This window comes from Odocoileus virginianus, chromosome 11, assembly GCF_023699985.2.
Source record: "Odocoileus virginianus isolate 20LAN1187 ecotype Illinois chromosome 11, Ovbor_1.2, whole genome shotgun sequence".
In the NCBI taxonomy this organism is placed as follows: domain Eukaryota; kingdom Metazoa; phylum Chordata; class Mammalia; order Artiodactyla; family Cervidae; genus Odocoileus; species Odocoileus virginianus.
In genome coordinates, this window is record NC_069684.1 from 15133801 (window position 1) to 15149811 (window position 16011).

Below are 16011 nucleotides of genomic sequence, written 5' to 3' on the forward strand. Positions count from 1 at the left end.
TTAAATATTTTTGGTCATTAAAACTCACATGAGAATACTGTAAAAAACTGGAAATAGAAAAAAAGTTTTTTAAAAAACATCATGTTAATTGCTCCCATTCTAACATCATAGATAACAGATTACATGTTTTTAACTATATCATCAAGTGGCTATTATGCAATTTACTTAGCCTTTCTTTTAGTTTAAAAACATTTAAGTTATTTGCAACTTTTAACTGTTATAATAACCATCATGATTAACATAAAATTTTCCACATTTAATATTATTTCCTTGGGACAACTTCTAAGAAGTGGAATTAGTGAGTTAAAGAGTATTAAACACTTTAATGACCCTTGATATGTTGCCAAATTTATTTCCAAAGAAACTGAATAATTGGAACTACTGTGGTAGATGTTTTTACAAAATTTAAGTTAAAAACAATATTTTAAATTTCCATCATCTCTCTTTTCCATTGTAAAAATCTTCAAAGTCTAGAGAGGTGTTGCAGTGAATGTTTATGGCTGATTGTATTTCTGATTCTTTAGTTAATAAATTAAGAGAGATAAACTGATAAATGTAATATATATCAATGTAGGCTAAAGATGCTCTAAGGGAAAAAGTGTATATTAGGTGTGTTCTCATGCTCAAAGAGCTGAATTTTCAGTCCCTGTTTTATATTTGGTTTGGTTTGGGATGAAGAAAGAGGCTAATGGTGTGCTGGTAAATGCTTAGTGGTGGCTCTCTGTAGGGAAAACCCCTGATTGCTAGCATTTGCCAGTTTTCATGGTGTCAGTACTCCCACCGTGCAAATATTGTTGAAGCTGAGGGGAAAGTTAAGTAAATTGAAGTACAGTCACATGATATAATTATTAAGCACATGCAAAGCTTGCTGTTCGTGGTCTACTTAGAATGGTGGATATTAGCATGATTTTGTTTTTGCAGCTTTTAAACTATCAACATGACAACTGCCTTGCAAACTCCCTGAAAATTTAAGTCCATGGCTCTTGCACACAACTAGAGTGGGCATTGTTCTTTTGTTACAAATATTTGCTGCAGTTCCAAGGGATTTTGAGTGTATGTTATCCACATCTCTTTCAGAGACACATTAAGTTCATATTTAGAAAAGCCAATCAGTTCCTTAAGGAGAAGATATTATATTGAATTTAAGTTCATACATTCTCAGTTAATAATCTGCAGCACTTAACATGGCAGCATCACTCTAGGGTGTTTTTAATGAGTAATGCACTGACACCAGCATCAAGAGTGGATTATCCTCATAACTGTGGCCTTCCGGTTTCTGTTGTCTTATTTGCTTTAATATTAAAAGCTCACTTACTTTGCACGGTGAAACTAAAATCTAGGCAATTTTAGGGAAATTCTTATTCATGTCTGTTTGTGGCTTTCTGCCGTCTTCAGTCAGGCTTCTGCAAGGGCAGGAACAGAAACAGCCAGTGACTTCATAAGCTTAAGTCAGGCCTCGGTGTCCAGTGCCTTTAAACACATTCAAAACATGACCTCGGTTGTGTCTGGCCACTGAGTAGGAATGATTACCAACAATATTCAGTTTATGTGGAAAAAGAGACGCATCTGTTGCCTCCACCTCTCTGCAGGAAGCATATGAAGTCTCCTTCTCCCCTTCCTTCCCTGCTTCCTTCCTCCCTGTCCCCAGGGTATTCCGTGATTCATCCTCATGAATTTTCCAAGCTCCTCAGTCTGAGAATATTGTTCCTAAGTAGTCTAGAACTTTGTATTTGGTGTGTGTTCTTAGGCAGTTCCTCTAACGAACCAGTTTTCCCTTTATCCCTTGGAAGAATTCTTCTATCCCTTGGAAGAATACTAGTAATACTAGTAAGAATACTAGTAAGATGTTAAGTAATCTTTGTTAAAGGCTAATAAAAAATTGTGGAAATAATAATCCTTCACCTAATGCATTACAGTTTCCAAGGTATCTTCATAGACCGGATCATATGTGATCCCTTCTACAACCCTGGGAGATCAACAGATTAGTTTTTACCCCCTCTTTTCAGGAGGAGAAACTTAGGCTTGAAGAGGTGAAGCATGGGGTAAGATTGATCAGCTAGGTGGTTACGATGATGCTAAGACACGTATCTTCTGAGGCTTCATTTGTGATCCTTCTACCTTATCACGTGGTCAGTGTGAGCATTAGCTGGACTAGAACACTAGTCTGGACACTGAAAGAAATGACGAAGAGGCTGCAATGCCTACCATGTGGGTACTGACGCCACTGCAGATAGTGTGACCCCCAAGTAATGTGACTGATGAAGGAGTATGCGAGAACTTGTGCAAGTAATGGGTATCATGCCCTTCAGAGTGCTGGCCCTATGAAGTTTTACACTCATTCCACGAGCCTGCTGTTGCCTAAAATGTATTTTAAAATGCCTTTCCAAGCTTCTACATGCTTTAAAGTATATTTTGTCAAGACTCATCTTCATCTTCTTTGGAATGGATTTGAGCTTTCGCAATAGTCAGTTTACATCATTGGTGCCACTGGAGTGTAGAGCTCCAGTGGATTCTGCACCTGTATGGGCTGAAGCTGGGATTGTCGACTTACTGCTATGTCTCCAACATCTCACACAGCTTGGATTGCGGTAGGCTTTCAGGAGATGTTTGTTGAATGAACAGTTGAGCTTGGAGGGAAAGCAAGCTGGGTTACTCCAAACTAGTGTGTTCAGAACCACAGAGTAAGGGCATTGGTCATCCTATGTACTTGCCCGGAGGGAACTTTCAAAGAGGAATCCCCCAAAAGCATGTAGCAGTGACAGCTCCACCAGAATAGTGAATAAATAATTGCATTGAAAGAAGGCCCCATTTATATGTTTAAGTACTGCATGTTTAGTTAAAAGTACAGACTGAAGTAAGTCAGAAAGGAGGGCTTCCCTGGTGGCTCAGCGGTAAAGAATCCACCTGCAGTGCAGGAGACGCTGGTTTGATTCCTGGGTTGGGAAGATCCCCTGGAGAAGGGAATGGCAACCCACTCCAGTATTCTTGCCTGGGAGATCTCATGAACAGAGGAGCCTGGTGGGCTGCAGTCCATGGGCTTGCAAAAGAGCTGGACATGACAGCAACTACAACAAGTCAGAAAGAGGAAAACAGATACCATATATTAATACTCAGTATTGCATATCTATGGGATCTGGAAAAATTCTACTGATGAACCTATTTGCAAGGCTGAAGTAGAGACACAGATGTAAAGAACAGACTTGTGGGCATGGTGGGAAGGAACAGGGAGACGAATTGGGAGAGCAGCGTTGACATATATGCGCTATCGTGTGTGAGATAGAGAGCCAGTGGGAAGCTGCTGTATAGCATGGGAACTCAGCTCTGTGCCCTGCGATGACCTCGAGGGGTGGGATGGGGAGTGAGGGAGGCTCAAGAGGGAGGGGACATATGTATCCATAGAGCCGATTCACCCTGGAGAAGGAAATGACAACCCACTCCAGTATTCTTGTCTGGAAAATTCCGTGGACTGAGGAGCTTGGCCGGCCACAGTCTAGAAAAGAGTTGGACACGACTGAGTGACTAACACACAACACCTAGCTGATCCATGTTGTTGCACGACAGAAACCAACACAACATTGTAAAGCAATTATATTCGAATTAAAATTTTTTTAAATCAGCCAATGTAATGTAATTTTAATAATAGCCAATATTTATCAATACTCTCTTGGTGCTGGGCACTATTCTAAGCATTTTTCAGGTTTTTCCTTACTTGGCAGAGAACCCCATGGAATAGATAGTGCCATCATTCCTATTTCACAATGAGGAAATAGACACAGTAAGTCTGAGTGGCCTGACCAACACCTACATGCAATAAGTAGCTGAGGCAGAACTTGAACTTAGGCAGTCAGATCCCAGAACATGTGCTTTCCACTGCTCTGCTCAACCACCTCTGACTGCTCACATGTCATATTCAATGACATCATATACATATATTCAATGACGTCATATACACATTCAGTGATATCATATACATAAAGTATACTCTTATGAAACTGTTAAGTGAAGAGATGTGCTGAAACCAAACTGTTTCTGATAACAAGACCCTTTTAGGATTTTTTTTTTAATGTAAGTAGCATTTCTTAAGCTCAGTTGGAAATTCTTAGACCAAGATAAAAAGAGAGAAGGTGACTTTGCTCCAGGACTGGTACTGGTGTCCATTAGGAGTCCACCTAATGGAAGGTTGGGAAAGGGGAATTCCTCAGATCAGAGGAAATAACCCACCCATCTGCTCTTTCCAGGGCTTCTATAAACGGACCCCAGACTATCTTCAGATTAGAGAATGGAAGAGGCTGGGCTGCTTTCCGGTCCCCATGGTCCACTCCACATTCCTAATTGACCTCAGGAAGGAAGCCTCTGATAAGCTGGTGTTCTATCCCCCGCACCAGGACTACACCTGGACCTTTGATGACATCATTGTCTTTGCCTTCTCCAGCAGGCAAGCAGGTACTGTTTGGATGCATGTTGTATTGCCACCATGGAGACAAATGACCAGCTCCTTTGTTTTGTGCATTTTATAATAAAACTCTCTAAGTACTGAGGTAGTGTTAGAGGTTTCTGCAGTAACTGTACCAGCACCCTCTGGGTTGCTGTCTCTATGAGCACCAGTGACCAAAAGCCAGAGCTCGCCCCTACCCAAGAATCCACTCTCTCTTTAAAAAAAAAATGTGGTGGTGGTGGTGGCCGTAGGCAAGTGATTGGCTCTTAAAGGTGCTATTGCATTCTCTGCTCATTAAAGAAGTCCTTTTATTAATTAGAAAACTGTGACAGAGATCCAGAACTGCACTAGAAAGACCCAGGCTTTAAGAATGTTTATTTCTTCTCAAATAAGTGAGCTAGTATAGTGACTGTGTTCCACAAAGTTTTCATAGACCAAGGCTCCTTCTATATTGTTTCTCTGCTCTCCGTGAAGTATTAACCCCTTAATCATATGATCCAAGATGTCTCATCATTATGGATGTAATATTTCAGTCATCAACTGAAAACCAGAGAGGGGAGGGCACTCTGCTGTCCTTTAAAGGTACCATCTAGAAGTTGAACACATCACTACCTTGCATAGTCCAGTAGCCAGATTTAGTCATCAGACAACAGCTAGCTGTAAAGGAGGCTCAGAATATTGTCTTTATTCTGTGCAGTCTAGAGCCCCAGTTCTCTCTCTATAAGAAGGAGAAGATAGATTTTGGGAGGCAGCTAGCTGTCTCTCCTACAGTCCTCATGAAAGGAAAAACAAAGCCATACTTAACTCTTTCATGAACCTTTGTAGACTTTTGAGGAAGAAAAGTCAGTAGGAAAATAAGTTATTACTTTTATGTCACTTGCACAAGCAATCAGAGAGGATATAGTTCACTAAAGCAGGACAACACAAAGATACATGATATCCCGAAAGCAAAGCTTTCTAAGGATCATTCAAACCTTCCTGACAGAGGGCAGGTCCCATTATCAATGAGCCATAAATGTGTCACTTAACCACTTGGAACTGTGAGTTTAGAAACCAGGAGAATGGTGTATAAATTCATGTGGCCATACAGTCAAGGTGGATGGGATCATCTACAGACCACAGGTGATTGAGGCAGGTTGCTAGCAGGTGAGAATATTAATATAGATTCAAGTTACAGCTCATACCAGGCCATTCTGGAAGCCATAGGTGTCCCACTCATCAGTTGTAAATTTGGTAGAAATGAGAATATTTGGTGGAAATGTGGAATGCTGGCTTTTTTCCCCTTGCCTGCTAGAGCCATTTAGACTCTTTGGCCAGGTGCAGACACTTTTTAGGACTGTGTCAGGGCAAAAAAGCAAGGTTCTTATCCTCATGTAGATTGGAGGTTTTTGTGAAAATCCTTGTGTCAAGGTTAATGGTAACTGCTTCTTTCCACATGGCCTGCAATTGGCTCAGCTTTCTCCAGGATGGAAGCAAACTCAAGGCCTTCCCAATCCTTCAACTTGTGCCAGTGCCTTGGCTTAAGAGCTTAAAGTAAGGATGTTTCAAGAAAGTGAGCTATTAACAATTACAATAACGATCCATGCCTAACAAAGGCCTCCTTGATAAACATTGCACAAGGCATTATTGTGACCCTGGCACTAAATTATTATGATATATCTTTTAAACCAAGAATTGGATTTGGAGTTGGAAGAATGACACCAGGCTGGATAGGAATTTTTCAGCTATGTCCCTTGCTTGGCCTGTTCACTTGGATTTCATGCTTTATTGGTCAGATTCCCATGGGCCTACCCAGGACATTGAAAGCAGGTGCAGAGGTGCAGAACTGTTGGGTGATTCAGGTGGGGAGAGGAGAGGCAGAAAAGCAAGGGGAGAGGATCAGTCCTCTAGGCTCTCCTGCTCTATCTAGCATTGTGTTAGACTCTGTGACAGCTAAGGAAGGTAAGATCTTTACATGAGGAAACATAAGTAATAGTTATGAAGCAGTGAAAGCTGAGGGTCAGATTAGTGGTATAAACTGTGAACAGCGCAGGAGTCAAGACAGGAAAGAATGACTGTCATTTGGGAGAATGACAGAGATTTCCTGACAGTCATGTGGTTCTAAGGTAGCACTTTTGCTCAGCTTGGAGTATTTTTAGATGAGATTTAAATGAGCCTCAAGTCCTGCACAGTCCATGGAGTGTCTCTAAGCTCTTTCCGTCTTATGTTCAAAGCAAAACACTTTCCTTCTCTCTTGAAAGAATAAGATGAAAGATGATATATATTCTTTTGTTCTCACTCTTATGAAGCTCCCCAGCTATGGATCATCCATTGGAGTATCATTTTGTAAATGTCCAGAAGGGAAGAGAAGGTCCACATGTCCCAGGCAGGACCATCTAACCACAAACCTTGAACCTTAATCTCTCACCTCCGACTCCAGACATTGCCACACGTGGATGATGAATGAGCAGAGCAGTCCAAGGGTGCTGGAGTGTGGCTGCCCATCCAGCCCAAGAAAAGAGCACAGGGGTCATGGGCAAGTCTCTGTGGCTCCTATGAAACCAGGGTCAGGAGTTCACCTCCCGCTGTGGCTAGTGAGCTGGGCTGTATATCGTGGCCACAGTAACCATCTTTGGCGCCAGCCAGTCATCCACCGTATGTCTGCTGTGAGTCAGAGAGGCAAGAGATGTGGGTGATGGGCAGGCAGAGCTGCTCCTGCCCATCATGGGCAGTGAGCAAAAGGGCCTCCTGTGTGCAGGGATGGAAGTCCAGAGTTCTGATTCTGAGACTGGTTCTGACTACTGGTTCTGCGACTTGGCTTCCAGACCCTGGGCACGTGGAGAGATACTTGGCATTGGCTTTTTAGGGACAGAGATTTGGCATTCATGAGTTATGTGGTGACCTTGGGGAGAGCACAGGTTCTCAGACTCTGAGTTTCCATCACCAAGGATAAAGGTAGGTAAATCAATCTTGCAACATTAACATACTATATGAGTGCAAGAAAATGTTTGCTACCTTCCTAAGAGAAGTATAGGCCTTCAATATGTAGTATCTCTCCCCATTATTTCCTAGAGAGAAGATTGTTTGCCCCAGAAGTAACTTTCACCTGAGAATACCAGATTCTTTTATAGATTTTATGTAATTATCAGCACATTTCCTTTTCAAATTTTTGTATCCTTATCCAACTATACAGGCACATGGTCTCATCAAGTTCAAATAGTCCCCCTTGGTTTATTATAAAATTAGCAGTCACCATCCTGTGCCATTTCCCCCTTTTAGAAGACCAACACTTTTCACTCTTTCAGATGGTGGTACAAGTGTAAGAGTCACATCCAGCTTTCTAAATAGCATGCTTATAATGAAGCTTCTGGGGTTTTTGGCTATGCTGCACGGCTTGTGGAATCTTAGTTGCCCTGACCAAGGATTGAACCCAGGCCCTCAGCAGTGAGATGAGACCCCAATGTCCTAACCACTGGACCACCAGGGAGCTCCTGTAATGCTATTTCTCGAATTTCTGTTTTTGCTTTAGGCCGTGCCTGTTGACTCTACTGGGCTTCCCAGGTGACACAGCAGTAAAAAAAAAAATTGCCTGCCAATGCAGGAGACACAAGAGACACGGGTTCAATCCCTGGGTCAGGAAGATCCCCTGGAATAGGAAATGGAAACTCACTCCAGTATTCTTGCCTAGAAAATTCCACGGACAGAGGAGCCTGGCAGGCTCCAGTCCATGGGGTCACAAAGAGCCAGACATGACTGGGCATGCATGCAAATTGACTCTACTACTGAAGAGGAGTTAGTTTTGTCCCCTCCCTCTGCCCGCTCTGTGCAAAAGCATTCTTCCCATCACCCTGTCCTCTTTGTGTTGTCACTATTTACTTTATTTTGGCTGTGCTGGGTCTTTGTTGCTGCACATGGGCTTTCTCTAGTTGGGGCGAGCTGGGGACTACTCTTCAGTTGCTGTGTGCCGACTTCTCATCTCCATGGCTTCCCTTGTTGTGGAGCTTGGGCTGTAGGGTGTGGGCTCAGTAGTTATGGCGCATGGGATTAGTTGCCCCGTGGCATGTGGGATCTTCCTGGATTAGGGATTGAATTCATGTCCCCCGCATTGGCAGGGGGACTCTCAACCACTGGATCACCAGGGAAGTCTGGCCCCGTTCTCTTGATAGCTGTGTGGTACTGATAGAGCTATGGTCAGTGTTTTGGTTCTTATAATCATGGGAACCAAATTCCATTTATTGACTGGGTAGTTTTCCTTTCATATCTGACTTTAACAATTGCCTTTTTTATTTGCTTAGTTTTATTATTGCTAATACAACCCAAAGCTAATCCCTAATTGTCTAGAACTCCTCTCAGAGTGGTCAGATTTCAGCAAACATTCTTTGTGCGTGTGTGTGAACATTCTCCTAGAGCTCCCCAATGTTCCCCAATCTGAGAGAAGCCACAGTTGTGGACCTGCGACTCTCTCGTCTTCTCTTATTGGTTCTCCTGTTCACTATGTCCTGCGTCATCATCATCATCTTCTTTTTTTTATAATCCTTCTCCTTCCTCCCCCTACTCCTCTTTCTTCTCCTTCTTCCACATCATCCAGCCACTGTCTGAGGAAGTGTGATGGCAAGTAAATATCATGACCTTGCGTGTCTGAAACTGCCTCTCTTGTCTCCTCACACTTGATGGATAGCTTGGCTAGGTCCCATCTCTCCTTTATAACCAAAGCTGGAAAGTTGAATGGTAAAATTATTTCCCTAATTAGGGTCGAGAGGCAACCTAAACATTAAATCATTTCCCTCCTGTTTCCTGAATTCATCACAGCTTTGCAAGTGGGTCCATTTGAGTTTGAAGTTTCTCAGAAACATTCGTGTCAGCAAACAGTAGCACTAGTGAGTTCTCCTGGTGAAAGCAAGAGAAGTGACAGGGCTTACTGGTCCAGCCTTGATGGGAACCAGGTTCAGTCATGGGGAGGAGAAAGACTCTTTTCTTTTTTTGTTCTTCCCTGCTAATGCTGTGAGACGGCCTCACCTGATTTGACAGGTGATGTAGCTAACTGGAGGAAATGTCATCTGCACAAAACAGAGAAGTCTCTATGCAGGTAATTCTCTGTCTGGAAAGTATAGGTGATTATAGAAATTAACAAATCAGAAGCTTGGACACATGGACCAGAGCTTGGCAGGTTCATCTATTTACTTAAGCAATCTTTTCGTTTGTCAGGACGGTCAGTTGCTGGATCTCTCCAAGGCCCTTTTGATTCCAGTATCCCCAGCTCTCTGGTTGAACCAAGATTCTGTGTAACTCTTGGAGTTAGCCAGCTGGGGCAGCGAAGACAGGTGTTGAAAGCAAGAGGGCTGTGCCATGACCCTGGTATTGTCATACTGCAGGTTCTTACCAGCTCTTGAAATGCAGGCTTCCTTTTGTCCCTTGCTGACTCTTTTACAGAAGTTTCATGTCTGTTGGTCAACTCCAAGTCCATGTGGGCTAAGAGGACAAATCAAGCCGTGGAGACTCATGGAAAATTTTAAGTTTCCTTTGTTTTTTATTTTTTGTTCTGCATATGCCTAGAGTTAGCTTTAATAATCTGTCAGCCTTATGGGATTTTCCTGTTTGCTTTCATATCAAATGTGGCTTTTATTCCTCGTCTTCTCTTTATTTCCTGTGGATGGATCACAGTGTTCCATTCTGTTCTCTGGAACAGGAATTCCTTGCCTCCTTTTTGATCCCTTTGTGCCTCTAGTGTTCCTTCCGGGCCATGAGGATGCTTTCTCTTCAGAGAGAAAAAATCAATTTCCTCTGAGCTGAAGAGTGGCCCAGGTTTTTTATCTTGCCTCCAATACTGTGTTATACTTTCTTAATAAAGGAGCATTTTTGAGGTCTGCATACCCTGCCCGAAACAACTACTTGTTCAATTTCAGTGCCAAACAGTCTGGTCTCTTTTACCTTAATGGTCATTGTAGAATGAAGATGTGTATTTTCTTTTTTAAATTTTATTTATTTGTTTATTTTTGGCTTTGCTGGATCTTCATTGCTGTTGAGGCTTTTCTCTAATCGTGGTGAGCGGGATCTACTCTTTGCAGTGTGCGGACTTCTCATTGTGGTGGCTTCTCTTGTCGCAGAGCACAGGCTCTAAGCACGTGGGCTTCAGTAGTTGTAGCACTCGGGCTCTAGAGCGTGGACTCAGTAGTTGGGGTGCACAGATTTAGTTGTCGCGTGACATGTAGGATCTTCCCCACCCAGGGATCGAACCCGTGTCTCCTGCAGTGGCAGGTGGTGGGTTCTTTCCCCCTGAGGCACCAGGGAAGCCCCAGACGTGTGTTTTCTGATTGGCCGCTTTTGTCCCTCTCTTGTGTCCTCAGGCATCCAGATGTACCTCTGCAACAGAGAGCACTACGGCTACCTGCCCATCCCCCTGAAGGCCCATCAGACCCTGGAGGAGGACATCGAGAACCTCATCCACGTGCAGATAGAAGCAATGAGTGAGTGACCCGGGGCCTGGTGGTAGCCACGGCTTGTGTTCTGTTGCCCCCATGTCCATATCAGCCGCATCTCTGCTCTCCCAGGACTGGACTCTCATAGTCTGCCTTGGTTGAAACATAGCTGTTCATTTGTCCATTCATTTCAAACTTCTCCTTATGTGAAATACAAATATGGAAATGTGTCTTTGCCCCCAGGGAACTTTGCCCCCTGGGAGCTTCCCATCCAGGTGGAGAGCTGGGTATACAGTAAATCCATTTCATACCATGTTATAATGGCTATCATAGTGTTTTGTGGTATGGATTTAAACTCTGATTTTGCTGCTTTCTAAGTATATGACTTTAGGCAAGTAATCTAACCTCCTTAGTTGTGAAATGAAGATAAAACATCTGGGATTAGGGGGCCAATTCTCCATGATATATATAAAAAGTATACTAACAAAAACAGTAGTTACAACTTCAACTTAATAATAGCTTATGATGTAGCAGAGATCATGATAAACATTTTTTGTACTTTGTCTCATTAATCCTTATAATAACTCAATGAAAAGGGTTTTATTATCCTCCTATTAAAGATGAAAAAATTGGGATGTAGCACATGTAAGTATCTTATTCTAGATCATTCTGCTAAATAAATGACAGATTGGGATTTGAACCAATAGTGCTATCTTTAAAACTCAGGTTCTTAAACACTGTATCATATTGCCTCTGAGTCTGGCATGATGTCAGAACTGGTAAATGCTCCATAATGAGGGGCTCCACTAATTATTATGTATAATGTGCAGTGGTGTTTAAAGGAGAAAGTAACAAATATACTCTGCCTGGGGGAGGATCTTGGAAATGGCTATGCAGAGGAGGGAACATTTGCACTGAATCTTCACGCAGTAGCTGGGAAACTCTGTTATTCATCACTAGCGTGTGGGATGTGGGTATGTGGGCAGTGGGTGTGACTGGGAGGCACAGTGGAAAGCAGGGCTGGAAGGTGGGCAGGAGCTCAGTTAGAAAGACCTCTAACGTATAAGAAGGTGTCTGGACTTTTCCTGAAGGGAAGGGAGCTTTTAAAGAGATTTTAGCAGTGAAACGTCAGGTTAAAATCTGAATTTAGAAAGGTTACTCTCTTGGTAAAAGAAGTATAGCTGCAGCCTAGGGCACTGGGTGCTGGACTCGGGTCAGAGCGAAGAGACCATTTTGGATATTACATGGTAAACTAGGCAGAAGGTGGTGAGGATCTGAGCTCAGACAGGAGCAGTGAGAGTACAGATGAACCTTATGACATAGACTTGAAAAGACTTAGCCAAAGGTTTGTGGATGAGCAGAAGAGGGACCGAGGGAAACTTCTAAGTTCTGACTTGAGTGTCTGGAATGACTGTAGGAATGTTAAACACATGTAGATTTAAGAAGACATATACAAAGAAAAAGCATGAGTTCATTTTAAAACCTGGAGTGGCCTGTGAATATCTGTTTCCCGCTCCTCACCCCCAGGCAATAAATTCATTGTTTCATGTTAGTCTCAAGACATAACCCACCCCTGCTGCCTAGGAGGTACCCAGAAAATCTTTGTTGAATAAATAAATAAACTGCCCAGTGGATAGATGGAGAGATGAATCTGACACTTAAGTTCTATCAAGTCTAAAGATGTTAAGTTGGGATTCATCAGCAAGATAATGTGATATCATAGAATTTTAGGAAAACAGGAACATGAGATATAGAAGGAAGTTCAACTGAGATAAGGACTGAAAAATAGTCCAATGAGTTTTTTCAGCTAATTTCCATAAAAAGGATGGTTTCAGAAAAGGCTGGCTCAGAATTTAAAGTGGTTGAGAAGTAATTAAAAATCAAGGACACAGAGAAGAACAGAAATGTTTCTTTTAAGAAACATAGTTAGGACCAGAAGGTAAGAAGGACAATAATAATTATAAAGATTCATCAGAATATCCCTTTAAATAGCAAGGTCTCCTACTGTATTTACACAGGACTGTGTTTGCAAAACATCAGTCAGCCCAGCATAGCAGGGTCATATTGGTGGTAATGAGCAAAGCCTGACCATAGACTATACTTGGGATGGGGAGCAAAGCATCCCCGCATTACAGCCTTTGCTGCTGATGCACATGATCATTTGCAAGCCATTTGGTCTTTCCTAGTCTCAATACCCCTGAGTTTTCAAAAAGAAAGAAGAGCTCACTACTATTTTCTATAAGTACAGAGAGTGATAGAGATAATGTATGTTGGGGGGGGGTGGGGAACCAGTATTCGTAGGGGGAATGAAATTTGAATTATCAGTTGGTTCACTGGCATAGTATTTCTAGAACCAGCCCTTAGGAATTTCTTTTGTGAATTTCTTTAATTTCAGTATGCCTGCCTCTCCTCTGTGTTCTAGACCCAGAGGCCAAGGGCAGTATCTTATTGCCTTCTATCTCAAACACCTAGCACAGTCCTTGATATATAATTGGTAACAGACAAATATTGGCTGAATGCATGACCAGACAATGAAACTATGAGCAAATGAATAAAACCTGTGTCGCAAAGAGCTCTGAACATGAAGTTAGATTCACAGACTTGAACTCAGGCTCTGTCATGTAAGCAGAAAGAACAACCTCTAAAAGCTTTAGTTCCTTTATCTGTGGAGTAAGGATAAGAACACTGACTTTGCAGGGTTGAGAGGAGCACATAAAAGAATAGACATCAACTCCATAAGACTGAGAGTGTTCCTGTTATTAGGACTCCATTCAATGCTTGGTGATGTGTCTTCCCTTATCAGCCCCATTGTATGACTATCTGTCTTGACTCCAAGTAGATGTCAGCTCAGAGAGGCTGGCCAGAGCCCTCTCTTCTTTTCCTCCACAGCAGGAGTCGCCAGCCTCCAGGATCTAATGCCCGATGATCTGCAGTGGAGCTGACATAATAGTAATAAAGTGCACAATCAATGTAATGCTCTTGAATCATCCTTAAACCATCCCCTTGCTCTGGTCCCTGGAATCTGTCCTCAACCCTCTCTAGACCATGCAGAGCCTTGTGGCCACAGTAAGGGATTCAGATTTTATTCTAAGAGTAATAGGATTCCATGTGGATGGGGGAGAGAGAGTGACATGAAGTGTTTTATGTATTTAGATAAATCATTCATGCTGTGGTGTGGATACTGGCATGTAAAGGGACCAGTATATCTCTCCTGGTGAGAAATGATGGTGGTTGGAATGCAAACTGTAGCTGGGAGGTGATGACAAGCAGGTGGATTTAGGACATATCTTGAGGGTAGAGCCAACAGGACTTACAGAGACCTGGATGCAGCCCATGAAGGAAAGAAAGGAATCAAAGATGACTCCAGGAGTTTGGCCTAGTGTATCATTTAATGAAATCAGAGAGTCTTTATGGGGAAAGACTTGGAAGGGAAGTTGTGGCCATGTAAGCTTAAGATATATATTAGACATCTGAATGGAGAGATTAGGAGACATTTGAATAAGTGAGTCTAGACTTCAGGGAAGAGACTCCAGTTGGAAACAGACACTGAGAGTTATCAGCAATAAAAAGATATTCGAAGCCATGGGACAGTGTGAACTTGCTTGGCTAGAGAGCATAAAAAAAGAGGACAGGGTGGAGGACAGATCCCTGGGGGAGACAAACAGCCAGAAAGCTGGAAGAAGAAATTGAGAAGTGTTTCAAGAAGGAACCAGCTGCTTTTGAGAAGTCAAGTAAAATGAGGATAGGGAACTGATCACTGGTTCTCTGAAGACAGAGATCTGTGATGACCTTGATAAGAACTACTTCAGTGCAATGATGAGGACAAAAGTCATTGGAGTGGGCTGAAGAGACACCCGTGGGGAGATGAGGAAGTGGACTCTTGTTGGCATGGAAGATGGAGAAATAGGGTAGTGTCTGTAAGAGAGTGAAAAATCAAGGGAGAGCCTGTCTCGTTTCATTGTGTTTTGTCTTTTAAGTTTTTTTTTTTTTAAGATCAGATTTTAACTTGTTTGTATGCTAATGAGAAAAGTCCAAAACATAGGGAGAATTTAATGATGTAGAAAAGAAGATAATTTAAGGCCATTGAGAAAACAAGTTCTAGATAGAACAGGGATGGTGTAGCAGACGGAAAGGCAGGGTATGTAGGCAGAGAGGCAGCTGGGTTTGTAGACTTGATGTGGAAGGGAAAGATGGGTCTAACAGGGCTTTAAACATTTTCTCCATTACATGTGTGATCCAGTCATCAGCTCAAGAGAGATGTTGAAGATTTCAGGAGAGAGGACAAGGCATAAGATAGACCTCTCAGAGAGTGGGAAAGTAAGTTTACTGTGGAAGCATAATTGCATCATTTGGCAGTATCAAGTGCCAATTTGACATCTGTGGTTGTAATTTTGAAGTCACTCAGTCAACATAACAGTGTGAATTTCTCTCTCAGTGTTCTTGGTGGGAAGCAAGGTCCTGTGGAACATGTTGTGAAGATTAAATAAATGTGAATACATATATCAAGAGTGTAGCCCATAGTGCAGTTGGTAATAAGATAGCTATACCAATAGCTATTATTGTTATTCCTAAATCTTGAAACAATTCGGGCACCAATGAGGCACATCCCAACTGTTGGTAGTATGCTGAGGAAATGTATAGGAAGGGATTCAATGAGGGACTAAATTAACTATGGATGATGGAGTCAGAAATGACCCAGAACAGAAGCTAGGGTGTCTGATGACAGCAAACAGGCATACCTTCTCCCCACATAGTCACCTTTTTTCTTTTTTATAGTTACCTTTTAGGTCTAATTAATATCATCTCCTGTTTTTCCCTATGGCTTAACTCTGCCTTCAGCTACAAAACCCAGGCCTGTGTCTCATATTTCTGCTCAATGGTGGCTTTCAGGACCAGCCATTTGTGGCTTTTGGGGGGATACTTGTCCTGTGCACACAATGACTACCCATGTTTGATGGAAGCAAAGTGGCTAAAAGCAGACTCCAGCTGAAATGTTAAAACCAGGCAACCCAAATGGAGACCAACAGAGACCAACAGGGAGACCAAAATTTACCCTCCTCTCAAGTCTAAGGCCCAGGGAGCGAGGGCTAGACAGCTCCTCAAACAACATGAACCTGAAGGAGTTGGTATGTTAAGATATTTTGCTCGTAAAACCTAACCCTGTACATGGTGACCCTCCAA

General features: G+C 42.5%; 1 protein-coding gene across 1 annotated transcript in view; it reads left to right on the forward strand.

Annotated features, from left to right (window-relative positions):
- Positions 1 to 16011, forward strand: part of COLGALT2 (collagen beta(1-O)galactosyltransferase 2) — a 112183-nt gene that overhangs the window by 74053 nt on the left and 22119 nt on the right. The window contains exons 5-6 of the mRNA XM_020890211.2: positions 4239 to 4443; positions 10759 to 10878. Coding sequence (XP_020745870.1) covers positions 4239 to 4443; positions 10759 to 10878 — 325 coding nt within the window. The remainder of the gene's footprint in view (positions 1 to 4238; positions 4444 to 10758; positions 10879 to 16011) is intronic.